Raw genomic sequence first — 18,560 nt, forward strand, 5'->3', positions numbered from 1 at the left:
ACTCGAATTCTACCTGCTGCTTCGGAATGGGGCACGGCAAGCTGTTGTGTGCCGAGGTTAGGTCTAGGCTCAGCGGCCATGTCAGCTTGGCTTCTTCCCCCTTCCTTCCTCCTACCTCCCCCTCCCACATTTTTTCTTGCTGCTTTTTGTAATTAAACGGCTCTGCAGGGAGGGGAAGTCCCTTGGCGTTTTGAGTATTGAGGTGCTCAGCAGAACTGCCTGGCATCCTGTTTGTGTACAGCTGTTTTAATTCACTCTCTAATAGGTCATTTGACCTTACCAGCAGAGTCTTAAACTAAACTCGATAATCCTTATGTCAGCAGTGAGGCTCAGGCCGCACATCTGAAAGTGCAACGCTGAGTGGTTATTTGAGGGAGGTGTTGAAGCCTTTATTCCCTGGCTCTGTTCATCTGGCTTCTGCCTGGTGCCTCCTTAGGTCGTGCCGTGAGCATTCTTTCTGCTCACGGCAGCTAAGACAGGCGGGTGGTTTGGGAGAGCAGAGTGAATGAAGGACTTCCATGTTCACGTCCCCATTCCGTGTAAGGAGCCTCATACTGTTCATGTGCCGTTTCAGTCACTGGAGACGGGACCTGTGCCCCGAGGACAGGCCAGCCTTTGGTACTCCTTTAATGGAGACGCTGAGGAGTTGAAGAGTGGCAGCTGGTCCACTGGTTTCCTGCCTTCTTGCTACTTTCCTGATGCAGGCAACTGATGACGTCAGGGGCCACTCCTCCCACAGTCTGGCCTTCACCTTGCTCCTTGGATGTACAGTGCTCCAGGCCTTTCTGGAAGTACATTGTGTCCTCTTTTTATTGGCTATTATTAGCTATTATTATTGGCTCTCTTGCCACTTGATCACTGCAACTTGAGGTTTCAGATTAAAAGTGGCATCTTGGGCAGAGTTAGGGCTGTATTTGGAGATAATTCTAGGAGAGTAAGTACCTGCCAGCCACATTGTCTTTTATTCTGAAATAGGTATTCCTATTCCAGTCTTTCTTTATTCTGAAGGCAATGTTCCTATGCCAGTCTTTAAAAATACTATAGCCCTGTGAGACCAGATGATGACTGCAGAGACTCAAAGCTGTCAGAGTTCCTGTTAAACCTTTTCCTTTTTTTCTTTAAAGGAAACTTGCTTTTTGGTTCCTCTAATGATGCATTATGGTTATAGGCCATAAGTGATGATTATAATCAGAGCTCAAAATTCCATCTTATAATTTATCTTGCTGCAGCACAGCACGTCCTTGTAAAGCATCGGCTCTGTTTAAAGATGGAGAGATTGGGGGAAAGAGTGGCTCTGTGGTCATCAACAGGAAAGCATTAAAGTCTCATTTGCCCTAAGAACCATCTTGACCTCTCTTTCAATAGAAAAGAAGTTTCTGTCTCTGGTTTTCAGGGGAAGTTGTGTGTGTTTTGTGTATGTGTAGAGGAACATGGCTTAGTATGAATAGGCTCAATTGTGTTCTTTTGTGATCTTTAGAAAGAATACATATGAGTACAGTCTTTATGAATATCTTAAAAGGAGATGGGAGACTTTTTTGACCCCTGGATGTGTTGGATCTCCATTTTCCTTCTTGTCTTCATATCTCCTACATTTACTGTCTTCAGAAGTGATGTCCCACGTAGCCAGAAGAAGCGTGCAAGGTACAGAAAGACTTGAGAATTTGAATTGCACGGTATCTTTGCAGAAATTCCGAATCATTTTTTTAGGTTAGGGGGATTTTAACAACAAAACTTTGAAACAGGGGCGCCTGGATGGCACAGCGGTTAAGCGTCTGCCTTCGGCTCAGGGCGTGATCCCGGCATTATGGGATCGAGCCCCACATCAGGCTCTTCTGCTATGAGCCTGCTTCTTCCTCTCCCACTCCCCCTGCTTGTGTTCCCTCTCTCGCTGGCTGTCTCTATCTCTGTCAAATAAATAAATAAATAAAATCTTTAAAAAAAAAAAAAAAACTTTGAAACAAAACTTATTTGTGGAAAAAACCCTTATTTGTGATCCTAATTCTAAGTGAGATTAGTACTGTGACACATGTAGAGCTGTGATACTGTTCAGGTCTTTTATCATTTTAGTCTGTTGTCCATTACTTTCTGTCTATGACCGAAAGTCTTCATCTTGCGCGTGGAGGCCAATTTCATGAAGAACACTTCTGAAATATACTGTTATTTGTTTTGTTGCTTTTCAGTTAGAATCTTCCAAGGGCTGTGATGATAGCTTTTCACATTATTAGTTTCTCATTCCAGGCCACAGAACCCAGTCTTTGTGGACTGATTGCATACACGTGGCCTGCCGCTCTTGGCGTTCTTTGGCACAGATTTGTTATTCAAATTGTGATGCACATAACACACCACCTTGTGGATGTGGCCTTCTACCGGCCTGTGTTCTGGGCCTGGGCCTGGCATCTCTTAAATTTGCATCCCAATATTAGTGGTCCTAGCCTGCCTGGTTCTTTTCTTTTAAATAATAAAGCTCAGCTCTGGTGTGCATCACAGCAATTTTTTGAAGGGTTAATGAGCTTTCTGAGATACTTTTAGATCCTTAGAGGAAAGGTGTTATTTAACCACAGCAAGGCTTCATGCTGGGAATGCTTTTCTACAGAGCTCTGCGTGCTTGTCAGACTCTGTTCCATTCATCCTCATCCCTGGTAGGGAGGTAGGGGGGTAAGCATTGTTATTAAGTACAAAATAGTGTTATTTACTGTTACTTTTATCTGTAACCTGGGGAGTAATTGTAAGAAACAGAACTTGGTAAAACAGCTTATGGAAGAAAAACACTGGGAAAACCTCAAAGTGTCATGCACTTGATATTCCTGTTTCTTCTACTTTGGGTCTCAAAAGTCTGCGTGCCGCACATGAAAACAATAGGGAGCATCCCTTCCTCTGGAGAAATGGGACCCAGTATGTCCTTCTAAATACTTGCATTAATTGAACACCAGTATTTATTTCCAGTTGTACTACTTTATGTTCTGAGGGTTAGTTTAACTCAAATATACCGGGAATGATTATACATTTCACAGGACTTAGATACTTGGGGTCTTTATTTTGGAGTTTGAAACGAATTTCCTCTCGGTGAAATCAGAGGAAACTGCCGTGTTGGATGGCAAAGAGCTCACTGAGCCCTCCCATTCCAAAAATTAGATTTCTATAAAGGAGAGATCTTTTGAGAGAGGGCCACCCCATTGTCTAAGAAGAAAGAGAGCAAGCCTCATTTGGGAAGCCGCATGGGCAGAGACCCCCAGCAGGTTTGTCACTATACTGTTGAGGACTGACCATTCATTCCGTTTCCTGGCTTGAGGTCACAGGTACAAGAAGGCTCCTCTTCACCCTCTTTCCCACCTATGCCTGAGATTGTTAGTCTCATCTTTGCAGCCTAGTTACACGTGGAGTTATTTCTGGTCGTTGGTGGTTGTGTCACAGGGCCTGGGAGGAAGAAGTAGAAGGTCTGAAATGAATGCAAGGAAAAATGACCACAGTTAGCCCTGAAATCTCACTGTTTGTTTTCTTTCAGTGTATACCACGACATCGCTAGAAATCAATAATTCCCTCTGTGTTCTCTGTAGGAAACAAACACGAACAAACTAAGAAATGATAGGCTTCACAGATCATGTGAACAGGGGACAGCAGGATGGTTGGATTTTATCTGGTACATCTCTGTCAGGGAAGCCTTGGTTTTGACCTGTAAAAAAGACAAATTTCAACTGAGTAAATTTAAAGATCTGCTTGACTTAGATGATTCCTGAATCTGGCAGCATCCTGTCTTAGCAGATAGAAAGGAGCTCAAAGGAGCTGTGCCAAATGAAAGGCTTTTATAGGAAGAATGGGGGTAGAAAAAGGAAGTTTCCAGCAAGAAGTGGTTTGTTTCAGGTAAGGTCACCTTCCTTTAGGGGAGGGCAGGTTGTCTCTCAGGCAGATGAGCTCACCATTGCTGACCAGGGAATTCCAGACCGGTGAAAGGTCACATTCCTGGGAGAGGCTGAAAATCCAATTAGGTTAGATATTAAGTCTTGGTTTGCTGATGTGGGGCTTAGCACAGGTGACTCCATTTGGGGCCTGTTTTTATTTTTATTTTTAACAGACCCAAACCTTTCATTTTGATGGTTCACATTTCTCCCTTGGTGAAAGGGAAAGTTTATTCTGTTTTCTTAAAGATACTGTGAGTATTCAATAAAGGACAGCAGCTCTGTGCACAACAGTTTTCAAACGTCATATTTATACTTTTTTTTATAAAAGATTTTATTTATTTGAAAGAGAGATAGCAAGAGAGAGCACGAGCAGGGAGGGGAAGGAGAAGCAGTTTCCCTGCAAGCAGGGAGCCCGACTTGTGTCTCGATCCGAGGATCCTGAGATCATGACCTGAGCCAAAGGCAGACAGTTAACCGACTGAGCCACCCAGGTGCCCCTCAAACATCATATTTGTACTTACTTAGATTTTAAATTTTTTCTTTTTCTTTTTTTTTTTTTTAAGATTTTATTTATTTATTTGACAGAGAGAGACAGCGAGAGAAGGAACACAAGTAAGGGGGATGTGAGAGGGAGAAGCAAACTTCCCACCAAGCAGGGAGCCCAAGGCGGGGCTCATCCCAGGACCCTGGGATCGTGACCTGAGCCGAAGGCAGGCTCTTAACAGCTGGGCCACCCAGGCGCCCCTAGATTTTAAATTTTCTTTTAAAATTTTCCAAATTGGTACTTACTCCTTGCAGGTAGTATCCCAAATATTTGACGTTTTCAATCCTAATTTTATTTCCTTATCAAATATTTGCGGTTTTGTGTAGCTGTTCATTGTTATGTTCCTTCACAGCAGGCTTTTTAAAAAATGCTGGCTTCCAGCAGAACAGGGCTGTGTGTGTGTGTGTGTGTGTGTGTGTGTGTGTGTGTGTGTGTGTGTGAGAGAGAGAGAGAGAGAGAGAGAGAGAGAGAGAGAGAGAGAGATGCTTTCAGAAAGAAAATGGTTTAGGTTTCAAAATACCCAAAGGATTTGTTGTAAAACAACAGTGAGGAGAAAAAACTCAGCATGATTTAAATACCTTGACAGGATTCTTTTTTAATTTAAATTTTTCCCAAACAATAGACCTCTTTGCTCTTCATGAACTACTTTACTCTAGAGAGAGCAACCAAGTTTCTTTTTTCTTTTTATACTTGAAGCTTTTCCCTCTTTCCCCTTTCAGGTACCTAATTTAAATGGAGCCCCTCATGCTCATTTTCATCCAGGATTCAAGTAAAATTCTTCCAGCTGAACTAGAGCCATCCGATTCTTATACCAGGTTCCAGATAAGAGGTGGCAGGCAAAGTAGGAGTTGTTGCTGCCTTCTAAACTTCAGGTTCAGCTGTAAAATGGGAATTAAGAATTAGTATCTGCTGCTTAGGGTTTTGAAGATGCAGTCAGATAGTCACGTGGAGCCCACAGCGTAATGCCTGGCACACATGCCCAATAAGTTGGCAACAATCTTTATTTTATTAGCGTTGCTGTCAGTACTTAGGTATGTATTGCTCACTCTGCTCTTTTAATATACATTTAATACTACTGGCATTAGTAGCTGTGTTAAAAATCTCCTGTTACAATACATTTGAGTTTGCAAAAATTTAAGTCGACCTGGTAAAAACCATGCTAAGCAAAGTCAAATGACAAACGGGGCGGGCGCTGTATTGGAATTCATAACGTAGACAAAGGGTTCATTTCCTAATATATAAAGTACTACTACTCAATAAAAAAACGAACAGTCGTAAGGCTTTTTATAGTGATATTTTCCCATTTAACTGTGCTACAGATTTCATGTCGTGAGTACATATACTCAGAACAAAACAGGAAAATTCTAGGTTGGAGGGGGGTTGGGACACATCTAGCCAAAGAAGTGTCCGTGAGAGTGTGAACAGACCTGACATTTTTGTTTGTTTTTCCCCATAAAGTAGCTCCCTCTCAGAAATGTTCTGTCACTGTCAGCGGTACCCTCATATTTACCCTGTCACCCATGATTTTCTCATCTTCTTTTCCTGGTTCCCCCACACCCAGAAAGTCACAGAGTCTTTTCTGAATTTCATTCAGAGTAGTTCACATCTGCTCCAATCTTTCCAGGCCTGCAACTACTATTTTAGTCAAAAAGACACTCAATATCTGACTGAACTACTGCCCTGGTTTCCCTTACTTTCCCTCGGTCCCTCCTCCTGATGCCACAGTATACCACATCCCGTTCAGGTTCCCTAGAACAGGGTTTTCATGTTGGGCCACCACCCTGATCAGAAGCCTGCATTCATTCCCTACCATCTAGAATGGAGTCCGACTTCTGAACCCGGCCCTCGGGAGGTTTGTGTGATTCACTGTCCTTATGTCTCTAGCCTTACTTGGTCTTTCTCACTATGACTCTTTAGGGACCCTCTAAACACCTAACCTGGTCTGCTTGGCTGGCCCACCGTGCCCAGTTCTGCCTTCACGTGGCCTCGCTCGGCTCCCGTCTTCTCCATCCCGATGGCTGTCCTAGGTGCCCAGCCTTCGGCACCCATTGTTTTCTTGCCTCGATGCATGTACTGGTTGTCTGGACGTCCCCTCTCACGTTTCACCTTTGCCACCTATGTTGTTTTAGGTAAACTTTTTCACTGAAGTAGAACATAATCCAGAGGTGCACAGATCACAGAGTAAATCAGTAACTTTTCACAAGGTGAACACACCCATGTCCTCGAAGTTCCTCTCTTCTGATTCGTACCGTATCTCCCTAACTAGATGGTAAGCACTTGAGAGACAGAACCACATCGTATGCCGTTGCATGAAAACGCATCACATCAAGTGCTCAGTGACATTCCAGATCAGGAATTTGAGCTAAGAAAGGGGTCTAGGCTTTGACAAATAAGAAACACAAAGAAATTTAAAGAAGTATATGAAATTTCCATTGCTAACTACAAATTCTTTCTTAACAACTAGTTACAGTTGAGATATGATTAGAGGTAATGTAATTTTGATGAGTCCTGTTCGAGGGTTTCAAGGTGATGACTTGTAGGTAAGACCTTTAAATCCAGTCTGAACAAGGCCATGTCATAGCTTTCTCTTTTCAGATAAGGTACACAGACTTGTACAACATTAGTTTTTGTTGACATTCTCTCCAGCAAATATTTATTGATCATACACAGTCTATTAGGTACGGTTCCAGCATACAGTGGTATTCAGCTATGAATAACATAAAAGATCCTTCCTCTATAGAGCTTATATTTTAATGAGTCACTAGAAATAATTGATAGAACTAAAGGAAAGGCTTAAGACTAAAGATACATAACAAGGCCTAAAGAATACAAAAACGGTGAAGAATTGTTACGAAATCTTCGTTGACATACAGAGAGAATAAGAGCACGGAGATAGGAAGGGCTAAAGGAAGATCAGCTCTGCACTCGGGACTTCTGGGTAAGAAAGCCATTTGTGACATTATCAAAGGTATGAAAGAAGATGGCAACTCAGAAAGGTAAACTAAGTCTAGGGTTAAGGAGAGCAGAGAGATGTCAAAAGCATCATAGGAAATACTTCATTTTCAGCAGCGCTTTACAGTTTACAAGGAAGGGACTTGGGCTTGTTCATCCTACCGGATCTTGGCCACTCTGGTCGTGTACAGTGGGCAGTATCCCGCACGCGCTGTCACGCCGCTCCTGTGTGCGGGCGTGAGTGTAGACTGACTTCAGTCTACTGACTGTATTTACTATTTACTTTACACCTGAAGCATGAGGAGCTCCCTGGCAGGTCGTGCCATCCGGAGGTTATCAACAGAAGGCTAAGTGAAGTCAGAGGCCGATCACCTGCCAGCTCCGAGCCGTGGCTCCAGCGCTGGGAAACCTAGGCACAGGGAGTGGAAGGTAGAGGACCCCTCGGCTGCTAATCCTGAAAAAGTAACTTGTTGAAAGTACTATGAGTTCTCTTTTAGTTTTGTTTTGTCTTGTCCTTTATTGCCCCTTTGGTTATATCTTTTTTGTACCTAGAAGGCTTCAGTTTGCAAAGCTATAAGTCTGCCAGTCATGTTGACATGGCTTTCACTTCAAATTAAGGTTCAGCAAAGGGATTAGCAGATAACCGTGTCGGGCTGTATTTCTTTACACAAAAGGGTGGATATGGTTTGAATAGGCTGCCGAAGCCAGGAAGAGAAGTTAATTGTGTAAATCAATGAGGCAAGAGCTGATCACCTTTCTGAAAGACAAGACCATGCAGCATACAACCTCTAAATAGATCTTTGGGGTCAAGTTGATGTCAGGTGGAAGAATCAATATTTACTGAGCTTTATAAAGTTAGCCTTAATGAACCCCAGGCATTTTGCTAGGCTGCTAATTGCAGGAAGAGGAAAGGCGACAGTGACTGAAGTCCATGGCTATGGAGCTTGTATAAAAATAAGTGCAGAGACAGTCACTTGCTCATGTGCAAAGGGCCCACCCTAGGTTCTACCCAGGCATTTGTTGGGTATGTGTGTGGAAGGGCTGGCTTTCTTGGGATTTTACTGACATTTTAAGAAATGGCAACTCTTGCATCCTAACAGAAGAAGGTGAGCCCTTTACACTTGGACACCGTTATCTAAGCAGTTAATTTTCTGAGATGAGTTCTTTTTTTTTTTTTTTTTTTTAAGATTTTATTTATTTATTTGTCAGAGAGAGAACACAAACAGGGGGAGTGGCTGGCAGAGGGAGAAGCAGGCTCCCCAGTGAGCAAGGAGCCCGATGCCGGAGTCGATCCCAGGACTCGGGGATCATGACCTGAGCTGAAGGCAGATGCTTAACCCGCTGAGCCACCCAGATGCCCATCTGAGATGAGTTCTGATGTCATTTTTGGATTCTGCCTTATAAATGTGCTAATCACGAGGGCAGGTCCCTCTCAGAATATAGCTCATCCCTTCCTCTGACACACTTGAAAGCTTTTAAAGTAAAGAATTGTAGTAAAGTGCGTTTACTTTAGGATGCTGGCTTCCATCCAAATTGAGTAAAAGGTTTTTGATAAATATTATCATTTGCACGTGTGATATCATCCAGTGGAGGGCTGTTTGGTATGCCTCACGGGGTTGGCAGAATCACTGGTGGCTTAGGAGCCTTATCTTCTATTTATTTTAGTGGGTGCTTCTACCGAATGTTGTTCACTAGGTAGAGGAGTGTCCTGTGTCACATTTTATGATGGTCCTGTGGAGTCAGGAACTGGACGTCATCAAGCAGCTTCGTTAGGTGCTGTGAGTCAGAGTGTGGCCCCGGGATGTTTGTTACAAGTTCTCGGTCATGTGCGGTTAGTAGATAAATTTTGGAACTGACTTTTCAGCCCTCTTTCCTTAGTGTCGTCTATCAGAGGAGGCTTTAAAATTCACCAGAGAGAAGAGCTTCTGTTCTCTTCTCACTCCCACTCCCATCCCTTCTCTCCAGGATTGTTTTTCAGAATAAATACTGAAAGGAAAAAGCATGAGAAAGGTTTGTTGGGATTGTCGTAGTGTTTTTGCAAGAGAATCTGATGCTTGCTATTTTCATCTGTAATTTTCTTTGAATATTCATCCTGGGTTTGCGTTCTTTCTTTTCAGCTGTTTGAGAACTTCTGCTTCGGTACCCTGAAGCTCAATTCAATTCACATCTCTCAGAGGTTCACCGTAGACAGCTTTGGGAACTACGCCTCCTGTGGGCAAGTTGACTTCTCCTGAGGTGGATCTTGGGAAGCGCTAGAGGTTGGAGTCCTCCCAAGGTGCCAAGGGAAAGCATCTTCGTTTGAGTTACTGAAGAGGGATGTCGAAATTCGGATGGTGACTTTCTTGGGTGGTTCCCCACACAAACCAGGGTCTCTAATGGTTGTCCACAGTCCTCAAACTGTCAGCCAAGGTGGTTGGGGGCACAGGGTGGTTCTGTAACCCTTGGCTTGTTCATCTTTCGCAGTGTCTACCTCTTTCTTTCTGAAGTTCTTGTCTGGAAATGTACGTCTCAAGCCCCACCGGAGCTGAGATTCACGTTGTTTCTTACACACCTACTGATTATGCTCCAGCCATTAAACTCTTTCATGTTAATACTTTAAAAGAGAATTAAAGACTTGGTTTTGTTACTCTCTCCACCTAAATCAAATGTCTACAGTTTTAGAAGGTTTGGTTTTTACTTCCCTTTATACCTTAACTTTTTTGGGGAAGATTTTATTTATTTATTGTAAAGAGAGAGAGAGAGCGGGGGAAGGGGCAGAGGGAGAGGGAGAGAGAGAATCCCAAGCAGACTCTGTGCTGAGCACGGAGCCCAGTCTCACGACCCTGAGATCATGACCTGAGCTGAAATCAGAAGTCGGACGCTTAACCCACTGAGTTACCCAGGCACCCCTGTACTTTAACTTTTTTTTTTTTTTTAAGAGTTTATTTGTTTGAGAGCAAGAGAGAGCTAGAGCGCACAGGCAAGAGAGCACACGAGTGGGGGAGGGGAGGAGAGGGAGAAGCAGACTCCCCACTGAGCAGGGAGCCGGATGCTGGGCTCCATCCCAGGACCCTGGATCACGACTGAGCTGAAGGCAGATGCTCAACCAGTTGGGCTACCCAGGCGCCCGTGTACCTTAACTTTTCATCACTACCCAGAATTTCTTTTTTAGTGTGGTACAAACCACACAACATAAGGTTTACCATTTTAACCGTTTGTTAGCGTACAGTTCAACATTGTTAAGTATACTCACATTGTTCTGAAACAGCTCCAGCACTTGCTCGTCTTGCAAATCTGAAACTATACCCGTTAAACAACTCCCCATTTCCCTCTCCCCCAGCTCCCTGGCAGCCACCCTTCTACTTTCTTTCTGTGAATCTGACTACCGTAGATACCTCATGTAAGTGGGATCTTACAGCATTTGCATTTTTGTGACTGGCTTATTGCACTTAGCGTAACTTCCTCAAGGTTCATCCATGTTGTAGCACGGATGCTACATTCTTGTCAGAATTCCCTTCCTTTAAAGAAGGCCAAGTAATACTCCATGGTACGTGTACAGCACGCTTTGTTTATCCATTCAGCCGGCCCTGGGCCCTTGGGAATATAGTGCTCTATGAACATGGCGTGGAGGGATCTCTTCGTGATCCTGGTTTCCGTTCATTTACTACTCAGGATTTTATCCTTATCACAATAAAAGTTTGTATCTTTTACTCTGGTCCTCTTTTTTCTGAAGTTGGCACCCTTTTATGTTTAATAGGTTCCCGTTCCTTACCTTACCCTACCGTCCAGCCTTCCCAGGCCACTGACGGAGTTACAGTATCATAGGTCTTTTATAGTTACTTCTTAGGGCCGCAGCAGAAGAAACAGTGACAGTATGGGTAGGAGGATGCAGAGTTCCCTGGGGCAGGGTCAGCTGCAGAAGCTCCTCCTTCCTTTCTGCAGACCAGGCCAAGGGGGCTCCCAGCACAGGTCCCCACCCCCAACCCATCAGTCCGGCCACATGCTCTGCTGGGGAGCTCCAGCCTCGTGCCCACCTTCATCTCCTTCTGTTCACATCCCTCTCCCTCCATGTCCCCTCTTTCTTCCCTTATTTCTTCATTTCTTATTCTCATTTTGATTCTTTCTTTTTTTTTTGGTATGGAAAAAAAATTTTCTTTTTTTTTTTTTAATGATTTTTTATTATATTATGTTAGTCATCATACAGTACATCCCCGGTTTCCGATGTAAAGTTCGATGATTCATTAGTTGCGTATAACACCCAGTGCACCATGCAATACGTGCCCTCCTTACTACCCATCACCGGTCTATCCCATTGCCCCACCCCTCTCCCCTCTGAGGCCCTCAGTTTGTTTCTCATAGTCCATAGTCTCTCATGTTTCATTCCCCCTTCTGATTACCCCCCCTTTCTTTATCCCTTTCTTCCCCTACCGATCATCCTAGTTCTTATGTTCCATAGATGAGAGAAATCATATGATAGTTGTCTTTCTCTGCTTGACTTATTTCACTTAGCATTATCTCCTCCAGTGCCGTCCATGTTGTAGCAAATGTTGAGAACTCATTCTTTCTGATAGCTGAGTAATATTCCATTGTGTATATGGACCACAACTTCTTAATTCTTTCTATTTGAAAGGGTTCATTCTGAACCCTATGCGTTAACACCAATACATAGTAAGGGCTATGTGTGCTGCTCAGATTGGTTCATCGGTGTGACAGCACAGATCATTTGTGAATAAATGAATTTCTGGAGTCACTGTGTTTTTCTTTAGCATTATCGTACAGTTTTAGCTTTACTGCCTTCATCGGGGTGTGTTGGGATACTGTGTTGCCCTCACTGACTCCCTAGCATAGCTGTATCATTCATCCAGAACTTATACATGAGTGCCTCCAGGCTTGGGTTTTCTCCAGACACTTTCTACTAGGAACATTGTTTGTTTGTTTGAATTTAAGTTGAGATTTTACTTCATTTACCGGCAGTGGTTAGATGGCACGTGGGAATGAGTGTTCCAAGGGATCATACTGGATAGCAGAGCTAACAGCGGAGCTTGGTGTCCTCATTTCATCCTGGTGCTTCTCTCTTACTGGTTCTTTCCCACACCTGCCACCTGGCAGCCTTGGCCAGGAAGTAAAGATGTCTTATTTTTGATGTCAGAGATTTATGACCTATGTTTCCAGTAAATCTTTTTTTTTTTTAAGTTTTATCTTTGGAAAATGTAACTTTGTATATCAAATCCTAAATTCTTTTTTTTTTTTTTTTGGTATAAAGATTTTGGTTTTTTAGGTAATATCTACATTCAACGTGGGGCTTGAACTCACAACCCCGAGATGAAGAGCTGCATGCTCTACCAACTGAGCCAGCTAGGTGCCCCCAAATCCTAATTCTTAGTAGAATTGGAGATTCTGTTATTTAAAATTCAAAGATAACTGTGCATTTAGGACCTATTGTATTATTAAGTAATTTTTCACAAGTAATTTACCTTTTTCACTCTCCTTCTCTCGTGATTCTACAATGGATTTTTCTAGAGGCTACATGACATAGTGACATCTTCACTCCGATGGTTAACGGAGCATGTACTTGTGTGCTTTTGTGTTTCCTAGACTCTTGTAAGTTGTAGAAATTTGTAAGAATTTTCCAAGATTCATGGGGTGCCTGGGTGGCACAGTCATTAAGTGTCTGCCTTCGGCTCAGGGCGTGATCCCGGCATTCTGGGATCGAGTCCCACATCGGGCTCCTCTGCTGGGAGCCTGCTTCTTCCTCTCCCACTCCCCCTGCTTGTGTTCCCTCTCTCGCTGGCTGTCTCTGTCAAATAAAAAAATAATAAAATCTTTAAAAAAAAAAAAGAATTTTCCAAGATTCAGGGTCCCCTCACCAAATTGTAATGGGGTGTATGCTAGAAGATTTGCTACTTGTGTTTATAATCAAATCTCACTTAGCAATTCACTCTGCATGGAATAGAGTTAAATCGCACCTCCCATCACTCCAGCCCGTTTTTGAGGTACTGACTTCACTGTCAGCTCCTTAAAGAGGAAGAGGGAAAATGGTCTCTCACTGCAATCATCACACAAGGTCTGTGTTGTTATATAAGAAACTTTGTCACAGGAGAATAATCTTGATTTTTTGGGAGGGGGCACAAGCAGTTAGCCCTGGACAAACTCCATTCCTGTGGTAGAAACATGATTAAAGTCACTTCTTCTGGTGGTTAAGTAAGCTCCAGAACTTACTCCATTGGACACTGATGAGAATACAGCTTCGCGAAGACCCAAAGCGTGTTTGGGTTCACGTCTGCACCATGCTTTCTTCCTGGAGCTGAAGGGAACCCGACGGCACCAGGGGTGTGTACTGAGTTGAGGAACGCACCTCTCAGATTCTCCCTTGATGCCCCCAGGGAACATGGATATGCCAGGATGCTGCAGGCGAGAGAAAGGGCTGCCGTTGGGGCTGGTTTTTATTAATAGCTTCCTTGCTGTTGTTAATAAAATGCTCTTTTAAACAAAAGATCACATATATTCGCCTGTGGCAAGCCATCCAGCTGTACCCTTTATGCTTTATGATCTTTTCAATGCGTATTTTATACTTCAGTTTAAATGTTGGTTTAAAAACAAACTTCGTCATCCAGAAGTTACTACTCCCTATGCATTTAAGCACATATCATATCAAATTGTTAAATAACATTTTACAGATAACAGCTAATATTTGTGGAATGCTCACATTTGTCATTTTTGTATTAACTCTTTTTTTTTTTTTTAAAGATTTCATTTATTTGAAAGAGAGGGGCGCCTGAGTGGCACAGCGGTTAAGTGTCTGCCTTCGGCTCAGGGCGTGATCCCGGCGTTATGGGATCGAGCCCCACATCAGGCTCTTCCGCTATGAGCCTGCTTCTTCCTCTCCCACTCCCCCTGCTTGTGTTCCCTCTCTCGCTGGCTGTCTCTATCTCTGTCAAATAAATAAATAAAATCTTTAAAAAAAAAAAAAAAGAGAGAGAGAGAGCACGCCAGCAGAGGTGGGGGCAGAGGGAGAGAGAGAATCTCAAGCAGACCCCCCCCTTGCTGAGCAGGGAGTCCGACATGGGGCTCAATCTCAGGACTCTGAGATCATAACCTGAGCTGAAGTCAGCCACTTAACCAATTGAGCCACCCAGGCTGCCTGAGTATTAACTCTTTAATCTTTACGGTAGTCTACCTAAGTTGGTATTATCATTACCCTCATTTTACAGACTGAGGCTTAATGAAGTTAAGAGATTTGCCTGAGGTCATAACAGTTTATACCACCATTTCTTAAAATGTGGTCTCTGGACCCCTGGGAATCCCTGGGAACTTTTAGGGCTATGTGTGAGATCCACACTATTTTCTTAAAACTACTAAGGTATTATTTGTTTTCTTCATTCTAGTGAGTGTACAGTGGAGTTTTCCAGAGGCTATATGACATGGTGACATCATCACTCTGATGGTTAATGGACTATGTGCTCGTATATTTTTGTGTTTTCTAGAATATTGTAAGTTGGCAGGTTAACATTATAAGTAATATGTTTTTAGATATTAACTCAGTTTGCTCTGAGTATTTCTCCTGTGCTCTTACTATTTTCAGTTTTATCTGCTGTTATGGGCTGAATTATATCCCTAGGAATTCATACGTTGAAGCCCTAACCCCCAGCAGCTCAGAATGCGACTGTGTTAGGAATTCCTATGTTGAAGCCCTAACCCCCAGTAGCTCAGAATGTGACTGTGTTTGGAGATAGAGTCTTTCAAGGGGTGAGCAAGTAGAAACGAGGCCGAGGCTTCTAGGGTAGGCCCTAATCCAGTCTGACCGATGTCTTTATAAGAAGAGGAAATATGGATACATCAGACCCCTGGCCTCTGAGATTGGCCCCCCTGGGTCTTTCTTCAAAAAAGGTTGGTGATGACATTACCAAGGCAACTGGTGATTGGAAGGGTCTGAGGATCATGGTGAAACTGACCGTCCAGGACAGACAGGCCGAGATTGAGGTAGTTTCTGCCTCTGCCCTGATCCGTGGGCTGCAGGGTGGGTGGCTGCTACCTTCATGGCATCAGCAGTGGTGTGGTGACATGTCCAGTTAAGAACTAGAAAGGAAAATACTTCAATAAAGGGTTGTTTTACAACCAAGGGAAAAGGAACCATCGGGCATGTGCGTGCATAGAGGAATGACCATGTATGACCCAGCAAGAAGTCAGCCATCTGCAAGCCAGGAAGAAAGGCCTCAGGAGAAACCAAACCTAGCAACACCTTAATCTTGGACTTCTAATCTCCAGGACTTGGAGAAAATAAATTTCTGTTGTTGAAGCCCCCCAGTTTGTGCTATTTTGTCATAACAGTCCTAACAAGCTAATATACTTGCTATAGTGCAGGAGCTGATATACCTGTCTTCCTCTGAGCCAGATGTTAAAGGTAAATCAGTGCCCCTCTTCTTGCTAACTTTTTTTGGGGGGAAACATAGTTGTGTTTCATAAAATACATTATTTTGTTAATATGTAATGGGTTCCTTATTGTTATTTTTAAACATTTTTTCACTTCTTAGGCGTTTCTTATTAAAGGGCAGGTTTAGGTTCACAGCAAAATTTAGAGGCAGGCTTAGTTTTATTTTCAAGTACAATAGATGATATCTATGTCTATATATCTCATATAAACAAAAGTTCGTGGGAGTCCTCAATAATTTTTTAGTGTAAAGGACCCCCGAGACCAGAAAGTTTGAGAACTGCTGTACCAGACTATACCCCTTCCAAATGGGATTATATTTATTACACACGGTCTTCTATAACAAGCTTTCCTCATCTGCAGTATGTAGTGGGTCCCTTAGTTGTCACCAGATACAGGTCTACATGATTTTTAATATCTCGCAATAGTTCATTGTGTGTATGTATTATACTTTAACTAGTTGGTCCCTGACTGACAATGAGTTGGTTTCCAGGTTTGGCTATTATAAACAATTCTGGATTGAATATCTTTGTGCATTTTTTTAATGCTTTTGAGGTCATCTAGACATGAGATTACATGCTTTCAAAGATGTTAAATTTAAGTTTCTTATTTAGAAACTAAGGTTCCTCCATTTTGTATTGCTAGGTACTAAATACAAACAGAAAAATGCATAAAACATATGTACCATTTAACAAACGCACCCAGCAGCTTTTGGGCCCGTTCATTTGAAAAGGCCTACCTCGTAATTCTCTCAAAGGTTAGGAAAACTTTTCCTTCCTTATAAATTATAATTGTCTATTTTCTACAACGCTTTTACCTGTCATCTGGAAAATTGAATTCTCTTCCCTAAATTAGCTTTGCTATTGGCTTAACTAACAGTCCTAGACTTTCGTTGATTTGCTTTCAGCGCGAATCAGCTGACCCAGCTTGAAGGTGTTGCCGGAGACCAGTGCCAGTGGAGGAGCTGCCCAGCAGTGTGGGAAACATTTTGACCTTCAAAAGTCTGGAAACATCTCTTGTCTTATTGATGGGCATCTTGTCAGTGCCTGCCCAAACTCTTTATTAGGCAACTTTGGTAATTCTAGAAGATCAGGGACTTCATAAGACAGCACTGGAACAGGAGAGCTATGTCTAGAATCTAACTTGCTCAGTGCCTTGGAAATACACAATGAGCTTTGCTAAGACTAGGATTGAGACGGTGGGAAAAGATGGAAAATTTTAGGATGTCTTCAGAACTATAGGGCATCAGAGCCTTCTCTTCTAGACCTGAGAAAAGAACTCACATTTTTTTAAACACCCACTGTCCTGCTTAGTATGTAGTTTTACATGAGTTTTCTAGAATTCTTTTGAGATAGATGGTATTAGCATTAGAGAGAAAATAGATTAGAGAACCTGCCCAATAACACAGCTGGTAAGTGGGCTTCTACCCCCAGTCTATCTGACAAGAAACTGCTCTCCCATTATACAGAGTTGCTGTACAGCCCGGCGAGGCTACTGTATTTACTGGGAGATAAGGACATCAACGGCCAGAGCCGCCCTGCAGCACCACCCCTAAATCCAACTGCAAAGGGTAAAGAAAACACGGAAAGGAGCTATTGTTTTCTGTTTTCCCAAGGGGACCCCAGCCCAAGCCATTGATGCAGTCAGAATTCCCAGGCAGGCCAGATTCGGGGTGACTATGAACCTTCTAACCTGTGTTTTTTCCTACCGATTAAGATCATGTTTTTCATTGCCTTTGATTTTTTTTTTTTTTTAAAGACTATAGCAGCCAAGTCTTTATAAAAACACAATCTAGGGCTTGGGTCCCAAAAGTTCATTATGTTTTGTCCTGTCAGATTCTCCATGTTTCCTCTTCCATTTATTTGTAATGTAAACCTCACCCCGTTTCTGCTCTGATCCTGGGACTGCCCAGCCTCCAGCCTTCCCAGCTGGGATGGCAACACGTTTTTACAGGCAACGATAAGGGTCACAATTTTAACAAAAACCTAAACACCTCAAACAAAACCAGCCTCCCCTCCAACCCCCTTCCCCAGTGGCTTATTAGAAACAAGTTGAAGTCAAAAGCGCGAACAAATGTGCCTTTTCCAAATGTGCAGCCTCAAGGCAGATGAAATGGTCAGACGCTCGCCTTTTAGGGTTGCCCTAGAAAGGGCTAACAAAAGGGGTGATAGCCCTGAAACAGCTGCTTGGGGAGGAGGACATCTGCCTCTGTTACCAGCCATTCAGTGCTTCGGCCTTGCCTGGAAACAAGCATGAGGGGCTGGGGAGCAATAGTTGTGAGGCAGCCAGTTGTCCTATGGCTTTTGTCTTAACGAAGCCACCCATTACTGTCAGAGCCATAACTCGCAGGAAGCCAGCTGTCACGGCTGTGGCACAGGCCCCTCCGGGTGGCAGGCAAGGGGAGACAGAAAGAGTGTCTGTAGCCAAATTCCCTTTTAGACACCTGAGCCTACTGGCTTTGTAACTGGAGAGATTTGTGTCCTCCCCACGCTCATCTTCCCTGGGGAGACCCCAGGGCCCTTTTTCTTGCTCTCCACCCTTGGGGGGACAGCAGGGACATCTCAGGATTTGGATTCCTTGGTTTGCAACTCCTTAAGTGCTAGGCTGGGCTGGGTTCTGCTGCGGTTGGCTGGCGTTTGGCGCTCTCATCTAGTGCTTCCCTTTGAAATCTACCCCCTCCTTTTTTTCGTTTTCTTTTTTTTTTTTTTTTCCTCTCCCTTTTTTTTTAACCAGGTATGATGATGTCAAACGTGATGCTGAT

At 43.3% G+C, this 18,560-nt stretch overlaps 1 protein-coding gene across 3 annotated transcripts in view; it reads left to right on the plus strand.

Annotated features, from left to right (window-relative positions):
- ASCC1 (activating signal cointegrator 1 complex subunit 1) overlaps window positions 1-18,508 on the plus strand; it is a 98,860-nt gene extending 80,352 nt beyond the window's left edge. For all 3 annotated transcript variants that reach the window (XM_045783145.2, XM_045783147.2, XM_045783146.2), the window contains one exon: window positions 9,510-18,508. In XM_045783145.2, the coding sequence (XP_045639101.1) occupies window positions 9,510-9,626 (117 nt within the window). In that variant the 3' untranslated portion in view covers window positions 9,627-18,508. The remainder of the gene's footprint in view (window positions 1-9,509) is intronic.
- Window positions 18,509-18,560: the final 52 nt, after the last annotated feature.

The sequence above is a fragment of the Ursus americanus genome, chromosome 6, assembly GCF_024610735.1.
Source record: "Ursus americanus isolate L20-20 chromosome 6, mUrsAme1.1.p, whole genome shotgun sequence".
In the NCBI taxonomy this organism is placed as follows: Eukaryota; Metazoa; Chordata; class Mammalia; order Carnivora; family Ursidae; genus Ursus; species Ursus americanus.